Genomic DNA, 19,533 nt, shown 5'->3' with positions numbered 1-19,533 from the left:
CGCTCGGTGGTAACTTACAAGTCTAAAGTTAAGGCCTCAACATCTTGCTGAATTTATCTGAACTAACATCTGAATTTCTGTCGGTGTCCATTTTGAAAGTACTGAAAGACTAGGCCTACCTCGACACAGCACGTTTGCTTATACTTAGAGCTAAGTGTTAATGATATAAGAATAAGCATTGTGAATTTACTGAACATAACTGTAATAATGTTTGTCTATGGTTCAAATGTCAAAACTCATTTTGGCGTTTGTTATTATTGAAAGAGAATGCGGTTCTTATCGACTTACACAGATTCACAAGGAGTCAGTCGTAATGGAATACAAGTCAGCCATATCAGCTATGGTTTTAAAAAAAGCAGTAAATGAGACTGAATGAACAGTTTTGCTGCCAGACAAGGCTCCGTTGATAACCAGGTGTAGCAGTGGTAAGGATTCACTCCATGGTGCTGAAAGTTTGTGGGAACCGTTTGTCACCGTTATAGTGCAATTAATGCATTGTTTAGTGTTGTGTTGTGTAGTGGCTTTTCTGGCATACATCAACAACAACAAAATGAGTTTGCCCCAACAAGATTTACATGCTAAAATCGCCACTGGGTATTATACATTTTGTATTGTTATCAGGTTTCAGGACAAGACCCAGATGCAGACAGTGTCGAAGTAACAAAAGTTTATTACTAGAACAGGGGGCAGGCAAAACAACAGGTCAAGGGCAGACAGAGGTCAGTAATCCAGATCAGAGTCCATAAAATACAAAACGGCAGGCAGTCTCGGGGTCAGGGCAGGCAGAGGTCAATAATCCAGGGTGGTGTGACAAGGTACAGAACAGCAGGCAGGCAGGCTCTGGTCAGGCAGAATGGTCAAAACCGGGAAAACTAGAAAACAGGAACTAGAAAAAGACAGGCGCAAGGGGAAAACCGGTAGTTTTGACAAACAAAACAAACTGGTAACAGATGAACAGAGAACACAGGTATAAATACACTGGGGATAATGGGGAAGATGGGCGACACCTGGAGGGGGGTGAAGACAAACACAAAGACAGGTGAAACAGATCAGGGTGTGACAATTGTAGGTATGTAGTGGTGTAATCATGTTGTATGATGTACTGTTTTATCTTTTGTCATATGTGTAATGTAATTGCCTTAATGTGTTTAGACCCCAGGAAGAGTAGCTGCCTTGGCAGAAGCTAATGGAAATCCTTAATAAATATATCTGGATAATCCATTAACATTTAGGAGATCCTTTAGTCCAGTAAGTCTTTACAGTCAATGAATTAGATTTAATCAGTATGCACATAGTCTGCCTAATGCACCTTCACATTCAGTCTAAATCCCTGATCTTATCACAATCATTCAGATCAGAGATATCTTAGAGAGAAAGAAAGGAAGGATACTTTAAATAAGGGCCACAGGATCCTCAATGAAAACCAGTGACTATAAGTTGTTTTCCTAAATAGGTTGTGAGTACATTATCCCAGGGAAGCAAATATATGGAGATGTATCATAGGCTACAGGTCACTGGAATATAATAGAATATAATACAATAGAAAAGATGCTGCTCAAAACACCAAAAACAACCAAACAATAGGCCTATGATCAATGTTTTACAATAGGATATGTGTTTCTGCACACATAGCAGTGTCACGCCCTGGCCATAGAGAGCCCTTGTTTCTCTACGGTGTAGTAGGTCAGGGCGTGACTAGGGGGTATTCTAGTTTAAAATGTCTATGTTGTGTTCTAGTTTATATTTTCTATGTTGGTGTTTTTTATGATTCCAATTAGAGGCAGCTGGTAATCGTTGTCTCTAATTGGGGATCATATTTAAGTAGATATTTCTCCCACCTGTGTTTGTGGGATATTGTTTTGTGTATTTGCAACACACAGTCACATTTAGTTGTTTTATTGTTTTTGCTTTAAGTTTCACTTTACAATAAATATGTGGGACTCAACATCTGCTGTGCCGTAGTCCCGTTCTTTCGACAAGCAGCCTAAAGTAGCTTGTGGGCTTACATTTCTTTGCTTGTTCCCTATGCACCTGCTTCCACTTCACACACACACAATATATAGGCCTAAATGAATGCAAACCCCAAATCATCAAGGGCTAGTCTATTTGCATGTGCATATCATAGGTCCATGGAATGTAGACTATAGTCCATATGCCTAGGATGTGTACTTGCAAATAGCCCTTGATGATTTGGGTAGGGTAACCACAAGTCCCACATTTTGGCCCTTTGCCCCACGTCCTACAACCAAAACAATTAGCTTATGCATTTTATCAATAAATTCAAACACCACCAATTTAGAAAAAAAGGGTTGATTTGTCCCCTAACCCTACTGCAGCCACGTTGCACTAATGAATATATATAATATGAAGCTGACTGGTTTTCTGATCCACGCTCCTAACTTTTTTAAAGGTATCTGTGACCAACAGATGCATATCTGTATTCCCAGTTATGTGAAATTCATAGATTAGAGCCTATTAAATTAATTTCAATTGACTGATTTCCTTATATGAATTGTAAATCAGTAAACGCTTTGAAATTGCATGTTCAGTATATTTACAAAAGCATGCATCTGTCGAAGAGGTCCAAAAGTAAGTAAATATCCATATTATATTAGACTGAAAGATATTACATAATTTCGTCAAATTTGTGAGGCTCTCCATGTTCATTAGTTGCTCATTCAACGAGTTTGCTGTTACTTCACTCAATCCCGTTTTAAAAGTATCCCATCCTAACTGGTGTACACTCATTCATTCCCTGAGACCAACCAGAAATGTTTCCTTGGCCAAATATTCCCCGATTTTCATAAAACAGCCACATATGTGATATCTCGTTTCTGCGTCGCCAAATGTTGCGCAATACAAAATAGTTGTGTACGCTGTAATTGCTCGTTCAGTGCAGCGTCGTTCCGACTCTTCTCACAATGGTGATTGTCTTGTCAAGTTAGATAAAAGCTGAATCGATGTCCTGGAAGATCACATAATGATTCATTAGTATTCTTCATAAAATAACCAATTATAATATCATAATAAAACGTTACTGTTGCACCAAAAAGAACAACCTAATTTCTTATGAGATGGCTATCTGAATAGTTTTTTAAAAAACTCACCGCGCACGACGTTAGGCAGAATATACTTTGATTGAAACAAAAATACAGGAAGGCTATATAGATTGTTGACACTATCTGCTCTAACTGGCTCACGAAACAGTAACTCAATAAGATCTAAATGCATATTCACATGAATCTGATGGAGATCAAATGATTGGCATGCAGACAGACGAGGATCGGACATTTCACTGGCTAAATCTTTAGAATTATCATTCGCGATTGACAGTAACGATGCCATGGCCTATTTCTAAATGAGGTATGCCTCACTTGGTATTTGAGGGTATTAAACATTTTAAATGTTATTGAGACTACTGCAGACGCTCCAATTTTATGCATATTCTATAATTAAATTATATTTCTGTCGGTACAAACCTTGTTTGCTCTCCGGCCCTTAAAATGTTTGCACTTTACCATGAACAGGAGGGGGATTTGTGTGTGTGTGTGTAGCTATTTTAAACGTTGTCCCCTAGATTTGGTGTTTGCATATGGGAGCAGGTTGGGAAGACATTATATTTGAATTATCATAGTAAACTGTGAAAATCGGTGCTTGAAACCAACATCAACTGTGCAGTCTTTTGGCCAGGCCTATGCTGCTTCAAAAAGTGCAACAAAATTTGGCAAAAAAAAGTTAATTTCGCAAGGAATTATATGTATTCAATTCAAGAAACAAAATACTTATAAAACCAGTCATTTTGCATTGAAAACCTTTTGTTTAGCCTCGCCTTATTGCTTTATTTGTCAAATGACGCTACGAGCTAGCCAAACCCTCATTTTCCAAATATCTTCATTGACCGCTGGTCCACCTCCGTCTGCTTGATGATTTACAATAATGGCGACGCTTTTATTCTGAGTGCACTTCTGCAAGCCATTTGACAAAATAAATACATTTGAGGAGAACAATCAAATACATATGATAATAAACGTAGCAGGAAACAATTATTCCAACAAAAAAAGGACTAAGCTACACTACCTGGCTAATGTGTTACTTAAGTTGTAGAGGTGGCATTCTTGCGGAGGCACAAGCGCTAACGTTAGCTAGCAGCTAACAAAGGTCTACAATTTCGTGACGATGTGGCTACTTTACAAGCTCTTGGGGTGACACTTTCTTGTGGTCTTGGGACGAAAAACAACTTAAAGGGGATACTGAGACGTATCAGTTATTTCCACAACGTTACAGAACAGCTTGTGGAGTGAAAAGTGCGTTTCATTCAACAGCTTACTTTGTCAGTTAACGTTAGCCTAAATGCTAGCTAGCGAGTTATCTTGGCTTTGCTTCCCAGTTCACTGCGTTGTTGTTTTTAGTTGGTTAACTTAACGTATAACATTCACATTACGATACATTTGACTAATACCTTTGTCGCTAGGGTGTTTCTGCTATCTTGTTTTTGAACGTTACGGTAAGCAGGCTAGCCACACAGTTCGTCGTGCTACTTGCAAACTAACAAGATATTGCTGAATTGTGTTCATCTGGACAACAGACCGATTTTGCATCGCAAAAATATCCTGCCGAACACAGATAACGTTAGTTAGCAATCTAACATTCTGCTAGCTGGCAATTTGCGAGACCGTTTCGTAAATGACTACCGGCAGGAATAACCGTGTGATGATGGAAGGAGTTGGTGCAAGAGTGATCCGCGGACCCGATTGGAAATGGGGGAAACAGGATGGTGGAGAGGGACATGTCGGCACCGTCAGGAGTTTTGAAAGTCCGGAAGAAGTGGTTGTTGTCTGGGATAACGGGACTGCAGCCAACTACCGGTGCTCTGGTGCATACGACGTGAGGATATTTGATAGTGCTCCCACAGGTAATGTGTGCCTTCAGGTACTGCGATCCAAAACATCTTGTTTTCTGTTTTCGTGTTACATTTAGCTTATGTATTTGAGTGTTGATGTGATGTGTACGCTACACAGTTATTTCGCAACCGCATTTCAAGCATTTGCAATGCACCAAGCGTTAGCGACATGGAAGAGCCTAACATGGTAAACTGAACTCCATACAGATCATGTGGCATGTTCACTTTTTTACTGAACAAAAATATAAATGCAATATCCAACAATTTCAAAGATTTTTCTGAATTAGACTGTTAGATAATACAGTTCATATAAGGAAATCAGTCAATTGAAATACATTAATTAGGCCCTAAACTGTGGATCTTATATAATCACTTTGTGTCCCCAGCACAAGATGCACCTGTGTAATGATCATCCTGTTTCATCGGTTTCTTGATATGCCAAACCTGTCAGGTTGTCTTGTCTTGGCAAAGGAGAAATGCTCACTAACTGGGATGTTAACAAATTTGTGTCCAAAATTTGGGAGAAGGAACATTCCGTGAATCTTTTATTTCAGCTCATGAAACATGAGACTTTACACGTTTATATTTTTGTTCTGTGTATTACCTGTTGTTCACCTAACACATTTTTTGCACTATTGGTTAGAGCCTGTAAGTAAACATTTCACTAAGGTGAATTCGGCGCACGTGACAAATGAACTTTGATTTGATTTAGTTTGTGAATGATGGTATGAAGATGGCAAGTTGAGCAACCCCAGAGCCTCGGGTCCTCTTACCATTTCCTAACTGCCTTATTAACACTCCCTCTCAGGTATCAAGCATGACGGCACCATGTGCGACACCTGTCGTCAGCAGCCTATCATCGGGATCCGCTGGAAGTGTGCTGAATGCAACAACTATGACCTCTGCACCACCTGTTACCATGGAGACAAGCACCACCTGCGACATCGCTTCTACAGGATCACTACCCCTGGTAGCGAGAGGTGAGTACTGTCCACTGCCCCGTGAAGCCAATGGTTGCATTCCAGGACCTCTTTAATGCAGTCACATTACGCGTTGTGAGATCTGGGGTGTATTCCTTATACAGATTCAGTTGTAAAATGTTTTGCAACCAAGAGTTTACTCCAAACAGAAAACATTTTGCAACAAAAATGTGAGTCCCTCGATGTTTCATTCTATTTGCTGTTTGCTTCCGTTTGGTTTTTAAACGGTAAACGACTTCCATTGCAATATGTAATAAATGCACCTCTGATTATCTTCACAGTATGATGGCAACAAAGGTAACATGGAACACAAGCCCTATGCGTAGGGGTGCTTCGTCAACTAAGCCCCACCTCTATGACAAAATCTATGGTTTAGTGATGCGTTTAATGATAGCAGTTCCTATCTACATCCATTGGTTGGTTATGTTGAGGAACCACCAATTTGACTCTCCCTTCTGTTTTCTGTTGCTACCTGGCTGTCTCTCTGTGATATTTGAGTTGTAATTCCTGAGCCCAGCCTGATAGGCAGACTCAACATGTGGCAACCGATCCTGGCTCTTTGTTGCCAGGCGACCACTCAGCCTCTCTTTCAGAAGCAGTGATGTTGTAGGGGCCTCAGCCAATCCCATGTTACTGGCTATGTCTGTTTTTTTCTGCTTCCGTTGAAGATTTACAAGTAAAAGACCAAGCACAATTGAAAAATCAACACAACCAACCTATCTTGAGAATGTTATGATGGGAAAGGAATGTAATAGTTTGAAATAATAATAAAAGTTGCTGAGAATAAGTTACATTTAAGAGGTTTTCAAAATGAACCAACTGACTGAAACAACCAAGACATCTTATTGCGTTAGGGCTGACCCCAATTAGTCGACTGGTCGATTGTTTGGTCATAGGCGGTTGGTTGACCAAGATTTTGTTTTAGTCGAGCATTAACAACACATGTATACACGGCCATCTCGGTGAACTAATCCATTGCAGAGGCCTAGACTAAAAGCCAATTTATGCTTGATCCGAGAAATGTGGTCAGAGGCTCCATATGGAGGGGAGGGTGTGATGCAATTGCGGAGCCTCCAGAGGCCAAATCGAGCTCCGCACTGCATCGCCATGCACCTCCCAAATGTTTTAACAATGTGGAGGGCTCTGTATAGCTCCTCATTGACATGATTTGTTGAAGGTAGGTGGTTCCTTGACAACTTCCTTCACAACAGCACTGCTCAGCGAAGCGCAAGAAGTATGAATCCCTTGATTTCTGCTGAGGCTGAATCACTGAAAATCCTTAAGATTGACCATGCACCCACATACGTAATGCACTTCTTATCTCCAGAATACTCTCCCTCGTGCCAATGTGTGCACATTCATTGTTTCATCATTTAATTACATAATGTTACTTGCCCTACATTATTCATCTCATATGCATACGTATATACTGTACTCTACATCATCGACTGCATCCTTATGTAATACATGTATCACTAGCCACTTTAACTATGCCACTTTGTTTACTTTGTCTACATACTCATCTCATATGTATATACTGTACTCGATACCATCTACTGTATGCTGCTCTGTACCATCACTCATTCATATATCCTTATGTACATATTCTTTATCCCCTTACACTGTGTATAAGACAGTAGTTTTGGAATTGTTAGTTAGATTACTTGTTGGTTATCACTGCATTGTCGGAACTAGAAGCACAAGCATTTCGCTACACTCGCATTAACATCTGCTAACCATGTGTATGTGACAAATAAAATTTGATTTGATTTAATTGTGTAAATTGTTAGTGTATATCAATTCCAGTATTTTACATATATCACAAGTACTACATTTACTGTTAATGCCTATAATTTCTAATCTATGTTACTTTGGTTACGGTAATTTCTGTTAATGCATTCAATATAATTTTTCCAGTCTTACCGTTCTCATTGTCAGAGTGGACAGATTGTTTGCGGTGCGCAAAACCTATGCTACACTTGTGAATAACACAATTTGGTTTCTTTCAATCCATTTACAAGTTGACTATTTAGACATTGTCATTTATTTGGAGTGCCCCTGTCAATGTTGAGTAAGTATGCATAGAAGTAGGCTTATAGGCTACTTGGCCTGCGCACAAATGTAGGCATATAATTGTGCCCATTTGGGGATCTGATAGTATTTCTGATTGGCTTAACGCACAACCACTAATGTGGAGCTGTGGAGCTTCTCAAAATACATTTTTCTTCACCTCAAACAGCAAGCAAACAGTCTGTTTTTACATCCATTGAGAATTACAAGAGTTCATGAATGTATTTGAAAGCATCTTTCCAGCTCTCTCCCGTTTGATAACCACTTGAAAGGGAAAAATGTAATTCTCTGATCCAATGGAAATGTCATAAAATAGGCCTACCTGATTACTTCTCATCAGTGCTTGACTTGGAGTGAAATTGGTTCCAGTACTTATTTTGGGTGCTGGTACTGTTTTATATTTAGGTGCAAGAGCTCCACAATACTTGAGTTAATACTCTATAAGAGGAATATAACATTTTGAGTCTCTGGTACTCTGCTACGGTGAGCTCCTGCCCAAGTCAAGCGCTGCTTCTTATCCCTTGCGTAAATAGCCTACAGCTGTTTGTACTGAGCTCACTGGCACAGGAAACTTTCAGTGCCCAGAATATTTAATACAATGTTGCAAGTTCGCTAGCAACTAAGTTAATAGTTTATACAATGTTTCAAGTTCCTTGCAGACAGGCCATGCATAGCCAGCCATATGATTTATAACATATTTATTTTTATCAGGATATTTTCTACCTGCAGGCTGTAATGTTTTTATTTGTTTGCTTTCTGTAGGCTATTTTTACATAGTTGGCAATATTCCTTTTTAGGTTTGTCTCATTTCAGATTTGGATAGAATTTGGATTACCCACATGACAATGAATTTGAGATATGAAAACGTTATTCTAAATTAAACAGTTCCACAAAAATGTGCATATGAAAACCCTAACTGGCACGCAAATCGGTAGAAATGGTAAGATAAATTGGCATTCCACATGAGAAAGTTTGCCGAGGCAGAATCTGCAAAAGCCAGCAGGAGAGGGGGGGGGGGGAATGGTTGGTCAGGTTTTCTTCTTCTGGTTATCGAGATCTCTGGCTCCCTTGAGGCATTTGTGTCTTTCATCAAACAGTAAGCTTAAAGTGTCAGAAGCTCAATGCATATAGTTGATTTTATTAAAACATGGAAAGAAATGGAATAATACACGTTTAAAAACGTTGACCAATTGATTGGTCGAAAGAACAAACGACTTTCAAACAATTTTTTTGCGTGTGTCGGGGACAGCCCTATATTGCAAACAATATGTTTGCTTGCTAAAGCAGTCACTCCATCCGCTTCAAGCCCTTTGTGAGATTCAAAGGGACAAACAAAACGCATGGCGCAACAGCTGGCACCTTTTCAAGTACATATGACCTCAGTTCCCCTGAGACAGTTATTTCATGACTGCAAACAAAGGCAGCAGGGGGGTCCCTGTCCTCCCTCAGACACTGCTCTGAACTGAGGGCATGGTGGACTGTTTTTTGTTATGCCACATTAGATTATTTCACTGACTGTGGGAGGGGATGGGGGGGGAGTGTCCCCAAGACAGCAGTCTGTTTACATTGGTTAGGCCTACAGTGTCCAGCTGCTCTGTCTAGCCTCTAGGGCTCTACTGTGGTTAGTTAGACCACTGCCATGAGGCTTTGGCCTCTCTCTTGACCAATTACCAGTAAAGGAGCATGGATGCATGCGTCGTCGGTCAAGTAATGGCAGTGCTATGGAACAAACAATAGGATAGGATGCCATCTTTCCAAGTCAGTTCCACTCATTTCTGCCCTGCTAGAGCTGCCCCGGTCAACTGTGCGTGCTGTTGTTGTGAAGTGGAAATGTCTAGGAGCAACAACGGCTCAGCCGCCAAGTGGTAGGCCACACAAGCTAACAGAACGGGACCGCCGAGTGCTGAAGCATGTAAAGATCGCCTGTCCTCGGTTGCAACACACACGATAGAGTTCCAAATTGTCTCTGGAAGCAACAAACTGTTCATCGGGAGCTTCATGAAATGGGTTTCCACGGCTGAGCATCATGCGCAATGTCTAGCGTCGGCTGGAGTGGTATAAGGCTTGCCTCCATTGGACTCTGGAGTAGTGGAAATGCGTTCTCTAGAGTGATGAATCACGCTTCACCATCTGGCAGTTTGATGGACGAATCTGGGTTTGGCGGATGCCAGGAGAACGCTGCCAGCCCCGACTGCATAGTGCCAAATGTAAAGTTTGGTGGAAGAGGAATAATGGTCTGGGGCTGTTTTTCATGGTTCGGTATAGGCCACTTAGTTTCAGTGAAGGGAATTCTTAATGCTACAGCATACAATAATATTCTAGATGATTCTGTGGTTCCAACTTTGTGGCAACAGTTTGGGGAAGGCTCTTTCCTGTTCCAGCATGACAATACCACAGTGCACAAAGCGAGGTCCATACAGAAATGGTTTGTCGATCGGTGTGGAAGAACTTGACTGGCCTGCACAGAGCCCTGACCTCAACCCCACCGAACACCTTTTGGGATTAATTGGAACGCCAACTGCGAGCCAGGCCTAATCCCTCAACATCAGTGCCCAACCTCACTAATGCTCTTGGGGCTGAATGGAAGCAAGTCCCTGCAGTAAGTTTCCAACTTCTAGTGGAGAACCTTCCTAGAAGAGTGGAGACTTTTATAGCAGAAAAGGGGGGACCATATAGAGTTGGATGTTAGACGAGCAGGTGTTGTCATACTTTTGGTTCTGTAATGTATGAGGACACCTGCTTGTGTAACGGATGTGAAACGGCTAGCTTAGTTAGCGGTGGTGCGAGCTAAATAGCTTTTCAATCGGTGACGTCACCTGCTCTGAGACCTTGAAGTAGTAGTTCCCCTTGCTCTGCGAGGGCTGCGGCTGTTGTGGAGCGATGGGTAACGATGCTTCGTGGGTGTCAGTTGTTGATGTGTGCAGAGGGTCCCTGGTTCGCGCCCGGGTATGGGCGAGGGGACGGTCTAAAGTTATCATGTTACACTTGACCAAGTAGACAAGCATCCCTATATGAGACAAGGAGCCACAGCCTATTTATTATTTTGAAGTGCTGGTGATATTCCGGTCAAAGAAGACCAGACACGTTTACCTGGTGGAATTTGGCACAGATGACGTTTGACACAAATTATTTTATATACAGTTGAAGTCTGAAGTTCACATACACCTTAGCCAAATACATTTAAACTGTTTTTCACAATTCCTGACATTTAATCCTAGTAAAAATCCCCCGTTTTAGGTTAGGTAGGATCCCCACTTTATTTTAAGAATGTGAAATGTCAGAATAATAGTAGAGAAAATGAATTATTTCAGCTTTTATTTCTTTTCATCACATACCGGGTGGGTCAGAAGTTTACATACACTCAATTAGTATTTGGTAGCATTGCCTTTAAATTGTTAAACTTTGGTCAAATAAATAATTTACGGATTGTGGCCGGACGATATTTCACAATTGGTTTGAACGTCGTCATAAACAAGACGTGTTCGTATTTATTTATTTTTCGGACTAATTATTCAGTTGAAAAATAACGGACTTGGCGAGATAGGGCCTTTACTGAAAATAGGCCTTTTACAAGATTAAATCATGACATGAGCATTAAATTCTAATTAGAGATCATCCAGACAGGCTACTTTAAGAAACATTCTGAATGGTTTTATCGGCCTGTAGAGAGAATCAGCGAACTCATACCTGCTCACCCCTGTAAAAGGACCTGTCAATCAAGGCCACCAGCATACATTGAGTGTATAGAACATTAAGAACACCTTCCTAATATTGAGTTGCACCATTCTTGATACACACGGGAAACTGTTGAGCGTGAAAAACCCAGCAGCTTTGCAGATCTTGACACAAACCGATGCGCCTGGCACGGACTACCATACCCCATTTACCCCCTGAATGGAACCCAATCCATGTCTCAATTGTGGATTTAATCGGTGATTTCACCTGGTCGGGCCACCATGGAAATAGCTGGTGTCCTTAATGTTTTGTACATTGTGTCAGACACAAGACTATTTGTCCTTACAAAAACCTAGGCCTACCTTAGGCTTTCCGAAAGTAGGCTACAAGATAATGAATTGATGGGGAGAGAGACAGCTAATATGAAATTGACAATCATTAAAATAGAAACGAATACAAGCAACATGTCCATATACTATTTATCAGTGTTGATTTAGTCTATAAATTAAGAAAATATTTTATCAAATTATACCATGGCTGGTTGGATAGAATTGGCTCTTTGTTCATTTGACACATTTTTCATCGGAGCCAGAAGAACCTTGTCGATGGCTGGTGAATAATTGAGGTCAGACACATCCAACCTGTTTTAAAATAATTTATTTACTAGCAAGCAATGAAAACGTGCATAGCCTATAGACGAGTGCTTCTACACCCCCTGCACCTGTACCGGATTAGCTGCTCCAACGTCAAAAGACTGTTGGAAAGAAGAGATGTAGACAGCAAAACAAGGCCCATTTAATCAGGGTTTCTTACGATTATTTTATTTTCAATGCAGTCTTAATCCATAATGTCAGTTACAGGGTTATTCTATTACCGTCACAGCCCTATTTCAGAGTACCCAATTGTTGTGCTGGCAATGGCCTGTAGAGTTTAAAAAAAACATTATTTCACCTTTTAATTTAACCAGGTAGGCCAGTTGAGAATAAGTTCGCATTTACAACTGTGACCAGGCCAAGATAAAGCAAAGCAATGCGACAAAAACAACAACACAGAGTTACACATAAAGAAACGTACAGTCAATGACATAGTAGAAAAATCTATGTACAGTGTGTGCAAAAGAAGTAAGGAGGTAAGGAAATAAATGGACCATAGAGGTGAAATAATGACTATTTAGCATTAATACTGGAGTGATAGATGTGCAGATGATGATGTGTAAGTAGAGATACTGGGGTGCAAAAGAGCAAGAGGGTAAGTAACAATATGGGGATGAGGTAGTTCGGGGTGCTATTTACAGATTGGCTGTGAACAATCGGTAAGATGCTCTGACAGCTGATGCTTAAAGTTAGTGAGGGAGATATAGTCTCCAGCTTCAGTGATTTTCCAATTCTGTTATGTTTACCGATGTATCGTGTATCCCTAGTCCAGTTCTTGAAAAGGTCTAAAATGGCATGTCAACATTGATTTTTGGCTAATAACAGTGAATTAACATTTCAATGACTGATATAGATTGACTAACACATCAACTGCATGATTTGCTCGTAGGTCTTTCAATACCACAAAAAATAAATGGCCAACTTTATCCAGTATTGGTTATATATTTCCAAACTTCACATCCATAAAATGACAACTACTATTATTCACCCACTAAGTCAGTAAAATAAACGTAGATGTGCATGTGTCTTTTTTGACAGAGTCCTGTTGGAGTCTCGCCGTAAGTCGAAGAAGATCACAGCCCGAGGCATCTTCACCGGTGGCCGGGTGGTGAGAGGAGTGGACTGGCAGTGGGAGGATCAGGATGGAGGCAACGGAAGGAGAGGAAAGGTACTCGTTCTGTTGCAACACATATAACATGTGAAAAAAATATTTATATATAATTTGCTACGGTGTGACCATTTAATCATGACCCTGTACCTTGTTCAGTAGGGCATGCTGAAGGGAAATGTTTTGCAATTTAAGATGGAAATCTGTGTTCTTATTGGACCGCCAATAAGATTTTTGCTAAATTTAGCTGCCTGTTGTAGATGACACAGGCTTCTCATCAAATATGAAATGTATTACTATGTCTATTTGGGATTTAATTAGGTTCCCCATTAGCTGTTGGGTAAGTCACAGATACTCTTCCTGTGGTGCACACAGAACATGAAACATGACATAATACAGAACATTAATGAACAGACAAGACAAGAACAGCTCAAGGACAGAACTATATATATTGAAAAATGGCACAGAGCCTAAATATCAAAACATACTGTATGTATTGCTGTATCTGATGTTAGAAACCAGGTTTCCTGATCATTTGAGCAATGTGAGATGGGAGTTCCAAGCAATTATGGCTCTATTTAATAATGTACCCGTGCGTGAATTTGTTCTGGATTTATGGATTGTGACAAGACTCCTGGTGGGGTAAGTGTGTGTCAGCTGTGCGTAAGTTGACTTCGCAAACAATTTTGAATTTTCAACACCTTGACTGCATCACTTCTTTTTTATAAGAAACAGTCTCTCCAAACTCTTAGCCAAGAGAGACTTGCATGCATGGCATGCATGGCATGCATATTAGCCCTCTGATTATAATGTAGAGCAAGACGTGCAGCTCTGTTCTGGGCCAGCTGCAGCTTAACTGTCTTTATTAGCAGCACTTGACCACACGGCAGGACAATTATCTAGATAAGACAACTAGAGCGTGCAGGACATGCTTTGTGGGGTGTCAAAAAACACATTTCTTTATTACGGACAGACCTCTGCCCGTCTTTACAACCATTGAATCTATATGGTTTGACCATGACAGTTTGCAATCTAAGGTAACACAAAGTAAATTAATCTCAACTTGTTCAACAGCCACACCATTCATTACAAGAGTCAGCTGAGGTCTAGAGCTTAGAATATGGGAATGATGATTTTCTGATTTCATCATTGGATCCAGGAAGGTGATAAACATTTGTGTGCATGCCTGCATTTATGGGTGAGATTTAAGTGTGGAGAATGTGGGGACCAGCCTATAAGTTGGAAAAGTTCATTTGTTCTAAAGAGTACAAAGGACCCCAGTATTCAATTTTAAGATTCCCCATACAACATTTTAAAGTAGTGATGCACCGATATGACATTATTGGGCGATGCCGGTTTCCGGTATTTTCCTTGCCGACAAAAACCTGATACTGATAACCGATATTTACAATTTTAGTGACCTTTTTAAGCATTCTAGTACAGTTAAATAGTTAACACACATAAGGATGCTCCGGTCTAAGGCACTGCATCTAAGTGCAAGAGGCGTCGCTACAGTCCCTAATTCGACTCCAGGCTGTATCACATCTGGTTGTGATTGGGAGTCCCATAGTGCGACGCACAACTGGCCCAGCGTCGTCCGGGCCGTCATTGTAAATAAGATTTTGTTCTTAAAACTTGAGGTTAGGGGGCAGTATTTTCACTTTGGATGAATTGCGTGCCCATAGTGAACTGCATCCTACTCTGTCTTAGATTGCTAATATATGCATATTATTATTACTATTGGATAGAAAACACTCTGCAGTTTCTCAAACTGTTTGAATTATGTCTGTGAGTATAACAGAACTCATAGGGCAGGCAATCCTCCAAACAAGAAGTGAAATTCTGAATGTGGGGCAACTTTGACCTCATCGCCCCTTTTTCCAACAAGATATGGATCTGTTAGCACTTCCTACGCCTTCCACTGATGTCCTCATTCAGTATAACGTGGAATTGAGCTTTTGGTGTGAACTTTGACCGAATGGGAGGGGAAATAGTCACGGTCTTGGCTGAATGCAATTTCCCTGTGGTGCATTTCTCTGTGGGTGCCACCGTCGTTCCATTTGGCTGCAGCTGAAAACGTATGATCTGGTTGGAACGTTATTGGATATATATTAAAATAACATCCTGAAGATTGATTCTCTACTTATTTTGACCAGTTTGTTTATTCGACCTGGAATATAACTTTTTGAAGTTTTCGTGCGAGTTGTCCTGGACCAGCGTCAGCTTTTGGGCACGTGAGCTGAAAGTGCTAGCAAATGCAACTATTTGGTCACTAGTATTGGGACATTATGGAACAAAACAATGATTTATTGTGGAAGTTTATGATGAGTATTTCTGTTATCTGGCGTAGCTTTCTATAATTCCTCCGGATATTTTGGAGGCATTTCTGAACATTGCGTCAATGTAAACCGAGATTTGTGGATATAAATATGCATATTATCGAACAAAACATAAATGTATTGTGTAACATGTCATATGAATGTCATCTGATGAAGATTTTCAAAAGGTTTGTGATTCATTTATATCTCTAATCCTGCTTTTTTGACTATCTTTGGCTGGAAAAAGTGGCTGTGTTTTTCCTTTGATTTGGTGGTGGTCTAACATAAATATATGTTGTGTTTTCGCTGTAGAACATTTTTAAAAATCGGACATGATGGGTAGATGAACAAGATGTTTATCTTTCATTTGCTGTATTGGACTTGTTAATGTGTGAAAGTTAAATATTTCTAAAGAATATTTTTTAATTTCCTGTGCCACCTTTTCAGCTGAATTGGGGGTGGAGTTCCCCTCCAGTTATTGCTTTGCCATAACAGGTATTAACTGACTTGGTTACACACACACACCACACTGACCAAAAAGTTATTTTGTTGGCATTTAAGTATGTTCCCATTACCAGTAAAACATAATTAAAACCTTTTTTTTTTCACCCTCTTGCTGTGCTGCTTCGTTGTTCATTTGTTCAGTTTCATTCTCAACCAGGATTTCTATGGAACGCCGTTCACTAGCCAGATGAAGCTACCTGGCTGCTTATAATGTTAGCTTTGGGCAACAGGTTTAAGTAGCTGGATAGCTATTTTTTTCATGAACTGAAGTTCAATTTCAATAGGCGAACAACAAGTGGCAACTTAACTAATATTTACTCAAAATCATTGCTAAGAATAATTCAAATTACTTCAGGTTGTTTTGGTCATTGTTTTCAGGCTGGTTGTTTTGGTGCTAGCTACCCCAGAAGTTGCGGTCGATCACATTATGTGCAATTAGGGCAACATCTGAAAAATAGCACACTTGGTAGTGTGTACCAGTGCTCGACCAGTCGGCGAAAGCCAACATCACCCACGACAGAGAACGGTTGATTGTCATGAATTCCATTATCTTGGCTTTAATGGACTTCGCCTTTATGTTGTCTTGCTGAAATGTTCTTACTCTTTCAAATGACTGCTCAATCCACACAGCAGACATTGTGGGCTAGTTTAGGAATGCTGTGTTGGATGTATAGTGCAACATTTTATGTGACGTCAGGTACTTACGTTATACAGGTTTTGCATGTCAGCTTTGACTCTATTTTGTACATTGGCGTTAAACTAGACATCGGCCGAAATTCCGTTGTTGGCGATTTTAGCTTATATCGTCTGATTCCCATATGTTCTCCCATACATGGTGCATCCCTATTCTGGTGCTAGGGGGCAGTATTTTCATTTTTGGGAGAAAGAAAACGTTCCTGTTTTTAAACAAGATATTTTGTCAGGAAAAGATGCTAGAATATGCATATAATTGACAGCTTTGGATAGAAAACACTCTAACGTTTCCAAAACTGTAAAGATATTGTCTTTGAGTATAACAGAACTGATGTTGCAGGCGAAAGCCTGAGAGAAATCCAGTCCGGAAGTGCCCCAGGTTTTGAAAGCGCTGCGTTCCAATGACTCCCTATTCAGCTGTGAATGTACCATCAACGAGCTTACGCTTTCTACGTATTCCCCAAGGTGTCTACAGCATTGTGACGTAGTTTTACGCATTTCTGTTGAAGAATAGCCGTAGGCGGTCACATTGCGTAAGTGGTCACATGGTGGCTCCGACAGAGATTCTCGCGTAAAATACAGAGGTAGCCATTACTCCAATCGGTCCTAGTGAAAAACGAATCGTCCCGACGGATATATTATCGAATATATATTAGAAAAACACCTTGAGGATGGATTCTAAACAATGTTTGCCATGTTTCTGTCAATATTATGGAGCTAATTTGGAATATTTTTCAGCGTTGTGGTGACCGCAATGTCCAAGCGATTTCTCAGCCAAACGTGAAGAACAAACGGAGCTATTTCGCCTACAAAAATAATCTTTTGGGAAAAAAATTAACTTTGGCTGTCTACCTGGGAGTCTCGTGAGTGAAAACATCCGAAGTTAATCAAAGGTAAACAATTGAATGTGATTGCTTTTCTGATTTCTGTGACAAGGTTGCCTGCTGCTAGCAAGGCATAATGCTATGCTAGGCTATGATAAACTTACACAAATGCTTGTCTAGCGTTGGCTGTAAAGCATATTTTGAAAATCTGAGATGACAGGGTGATTAACAAAATGCTAAACTGTGTTCCAATATATTTCACTTGTGATTTTCATGAATAGGAAGATTTTCTAGGAAGATTTATGTCCGTTGCGTTATGCTAATTCGTGTCAGGCGACGCTCCCGGATCCGGGTTTGAGAGTCACAAGAAGTAAAGGGTTCATTTGCTGTGTTATTTAAATGTCCAGTGCACTAAAATGTTTTTTTTTCTGTGTTTTGAATCATATTGTAAAAGCTGATGAAATGAACACTGTAAAAATGTGGAATACATTTGATCAGTGTTATTTCCTGATAGTTGCTGGTTGAAAATACTATCTATAAATTGATGAAAATTACAGGCCTCATCTTTTTAAGTGGGAGAACTTGCACAATTGGTGGCTGACTAAATATTTTTTGCCCCACTATAAGTGCAGAGAGGATATGTATTTTTCCTCCTGCCTCTGTTTCGAGACCGGGACATGATAATGGTCCATTCTAAATCAAAATTAATTTCACACTCAGATTTAGTATATTTTAAAACAGATTAAATCAAGAATAGTCTGGGTGACAATATTGGCCTTTCACTTGTGAATTATACAGTATATTATCACTTAAGCTTAAGGCAAACAATGGCATTTTTGTGACTTTTTTAAATCAGTCACACGCCTCATGAGGCCTAGGCCATAGGCCTATATGTTTTGATAAAGTTCATCTTAACTAAAGTGGCCAAATAACTTCTTAAAGTGAAGCACATTAATTCTCTTTACAACAGGTGTAGCGCCTAACACATCTCTTTACAACAGGTGTAGTGCCTAACACACCTCTTTACAACAGGTGTAGTGCCTAACACACCTCTTTACAACAGGTGTAGCGCCTAACTGGCATGCAAAACTGTATGCAACGCCTTAGTTTCATGCTTGGGAAGAATTTTCCCTGTAAAAATTTACGTTTTTTAAAATAATAAAAGCGTTACAACCTAAACCTAAGACAACCTAATTGTTAAACAAAATGTTAAGCTCAATGTTCTGACCTCTTGCGTCAGCCTCATTGCGTAACATTTTAACTTTTTATGCTAGTGGTTGTATAATTTGTTGTTGTATAACAACGGTCCCAGACTATGTTTGGAATATTTATTTAGCTAATAGAATAGGTCAACTTTTGTGCTATGGGGGATAGCAGATTGACATAGGCTAGTGCTTTTGCTGTTCGTTAGGCCTACTCATCTTGTTGGCTGACAAAGTAAATGTGGACAGTTCCTGTATCTTCAATACGCACCTCGGAATTGGATAAGGACACTCGCAGTTGCATCCCCGATGTGTCTGTCTTCACTTGTTGACTGTGAGAAAGACCCGATCATGTGATGGAGAGCCATGTGAGTGAAAGGTGCTTCGGAGCAGGAAGCACTCAGGGAGAAGGGCTGCACAAGGCATGGAGTTTTTTAGGGTGCACGATGGCCACCAAAGGGGGTGCCACTGGGAAATTCAAGGCATTTATCAAGTGCTTTTCAAATTGTGAATGAAAGACTGACGAAGTGTTTACAGCCTGCGCAAGAAAACTAAGCAGAGTTCATGCCTTTTCAAGCAACCCTTTTCAAGCAACCCTTTTCAAGT

General features: G+C 40.2%; 1 protein-coding gene across 3 annotated transcripts in view; it reads left to right on the top strand.

The window, feature by feature from the left end:
- The first annotated feature begins 3,877 nt into the window (after positions 1 to 3,877).
- The window catches only part of LOC118401942 (E3 ubiquitin-protein ligase mib1), a 91,925-nt gene continuing 76,269 nt past the window's right edge, over positions 3,878 to 19,533 (top strand). For 2 of the 3 annotated variants that reach the window (XM_035799647.2, XM_035799646.2), the window contains exons 1-3: positions 3,878 to 4,912; positions 5,709 to 5,880; positions 13,317 to 13,446. In XM_035799647.2, coding sequence (XP_035655540.1) covers positions 4,684 to 4,912; positions 5,709 to 5,880; positions 13,317 to 13,446 — 531 coding nt within the window. In that variant the 5' untranslated portion in view covers positions 3,878 to 4,683. The remainder of the gene's footprint in view (positions 4,913 to 5,708; positions 5,881 to 13,316; positions 13,447 to 19,533) is intronic. The other variant, XM_035799645.2, reaches the window with a different exon arrangement.

This window comes from Oncorhynchus keta, chromosome 23 (assembly GCF_023373465.1).
Source record: "Oncorhynchus keta strain PuntledgeMale-10-30-2019 chromosome 23, Oket_V2, whole genome shotgun sequence".
Taxonomy (NCBI): Eukaryota; Metazoa; Chordata; class Actinopteri; order Salmoniformes; family Salmonidae; genus Oncorhynchus; species Oncorhynchus keta.
The sequence above is the reverse complement of the archived record's forward strand: the minus strand, read 5'-3'. Positions and strand labels throughout refer to the sequence as shown.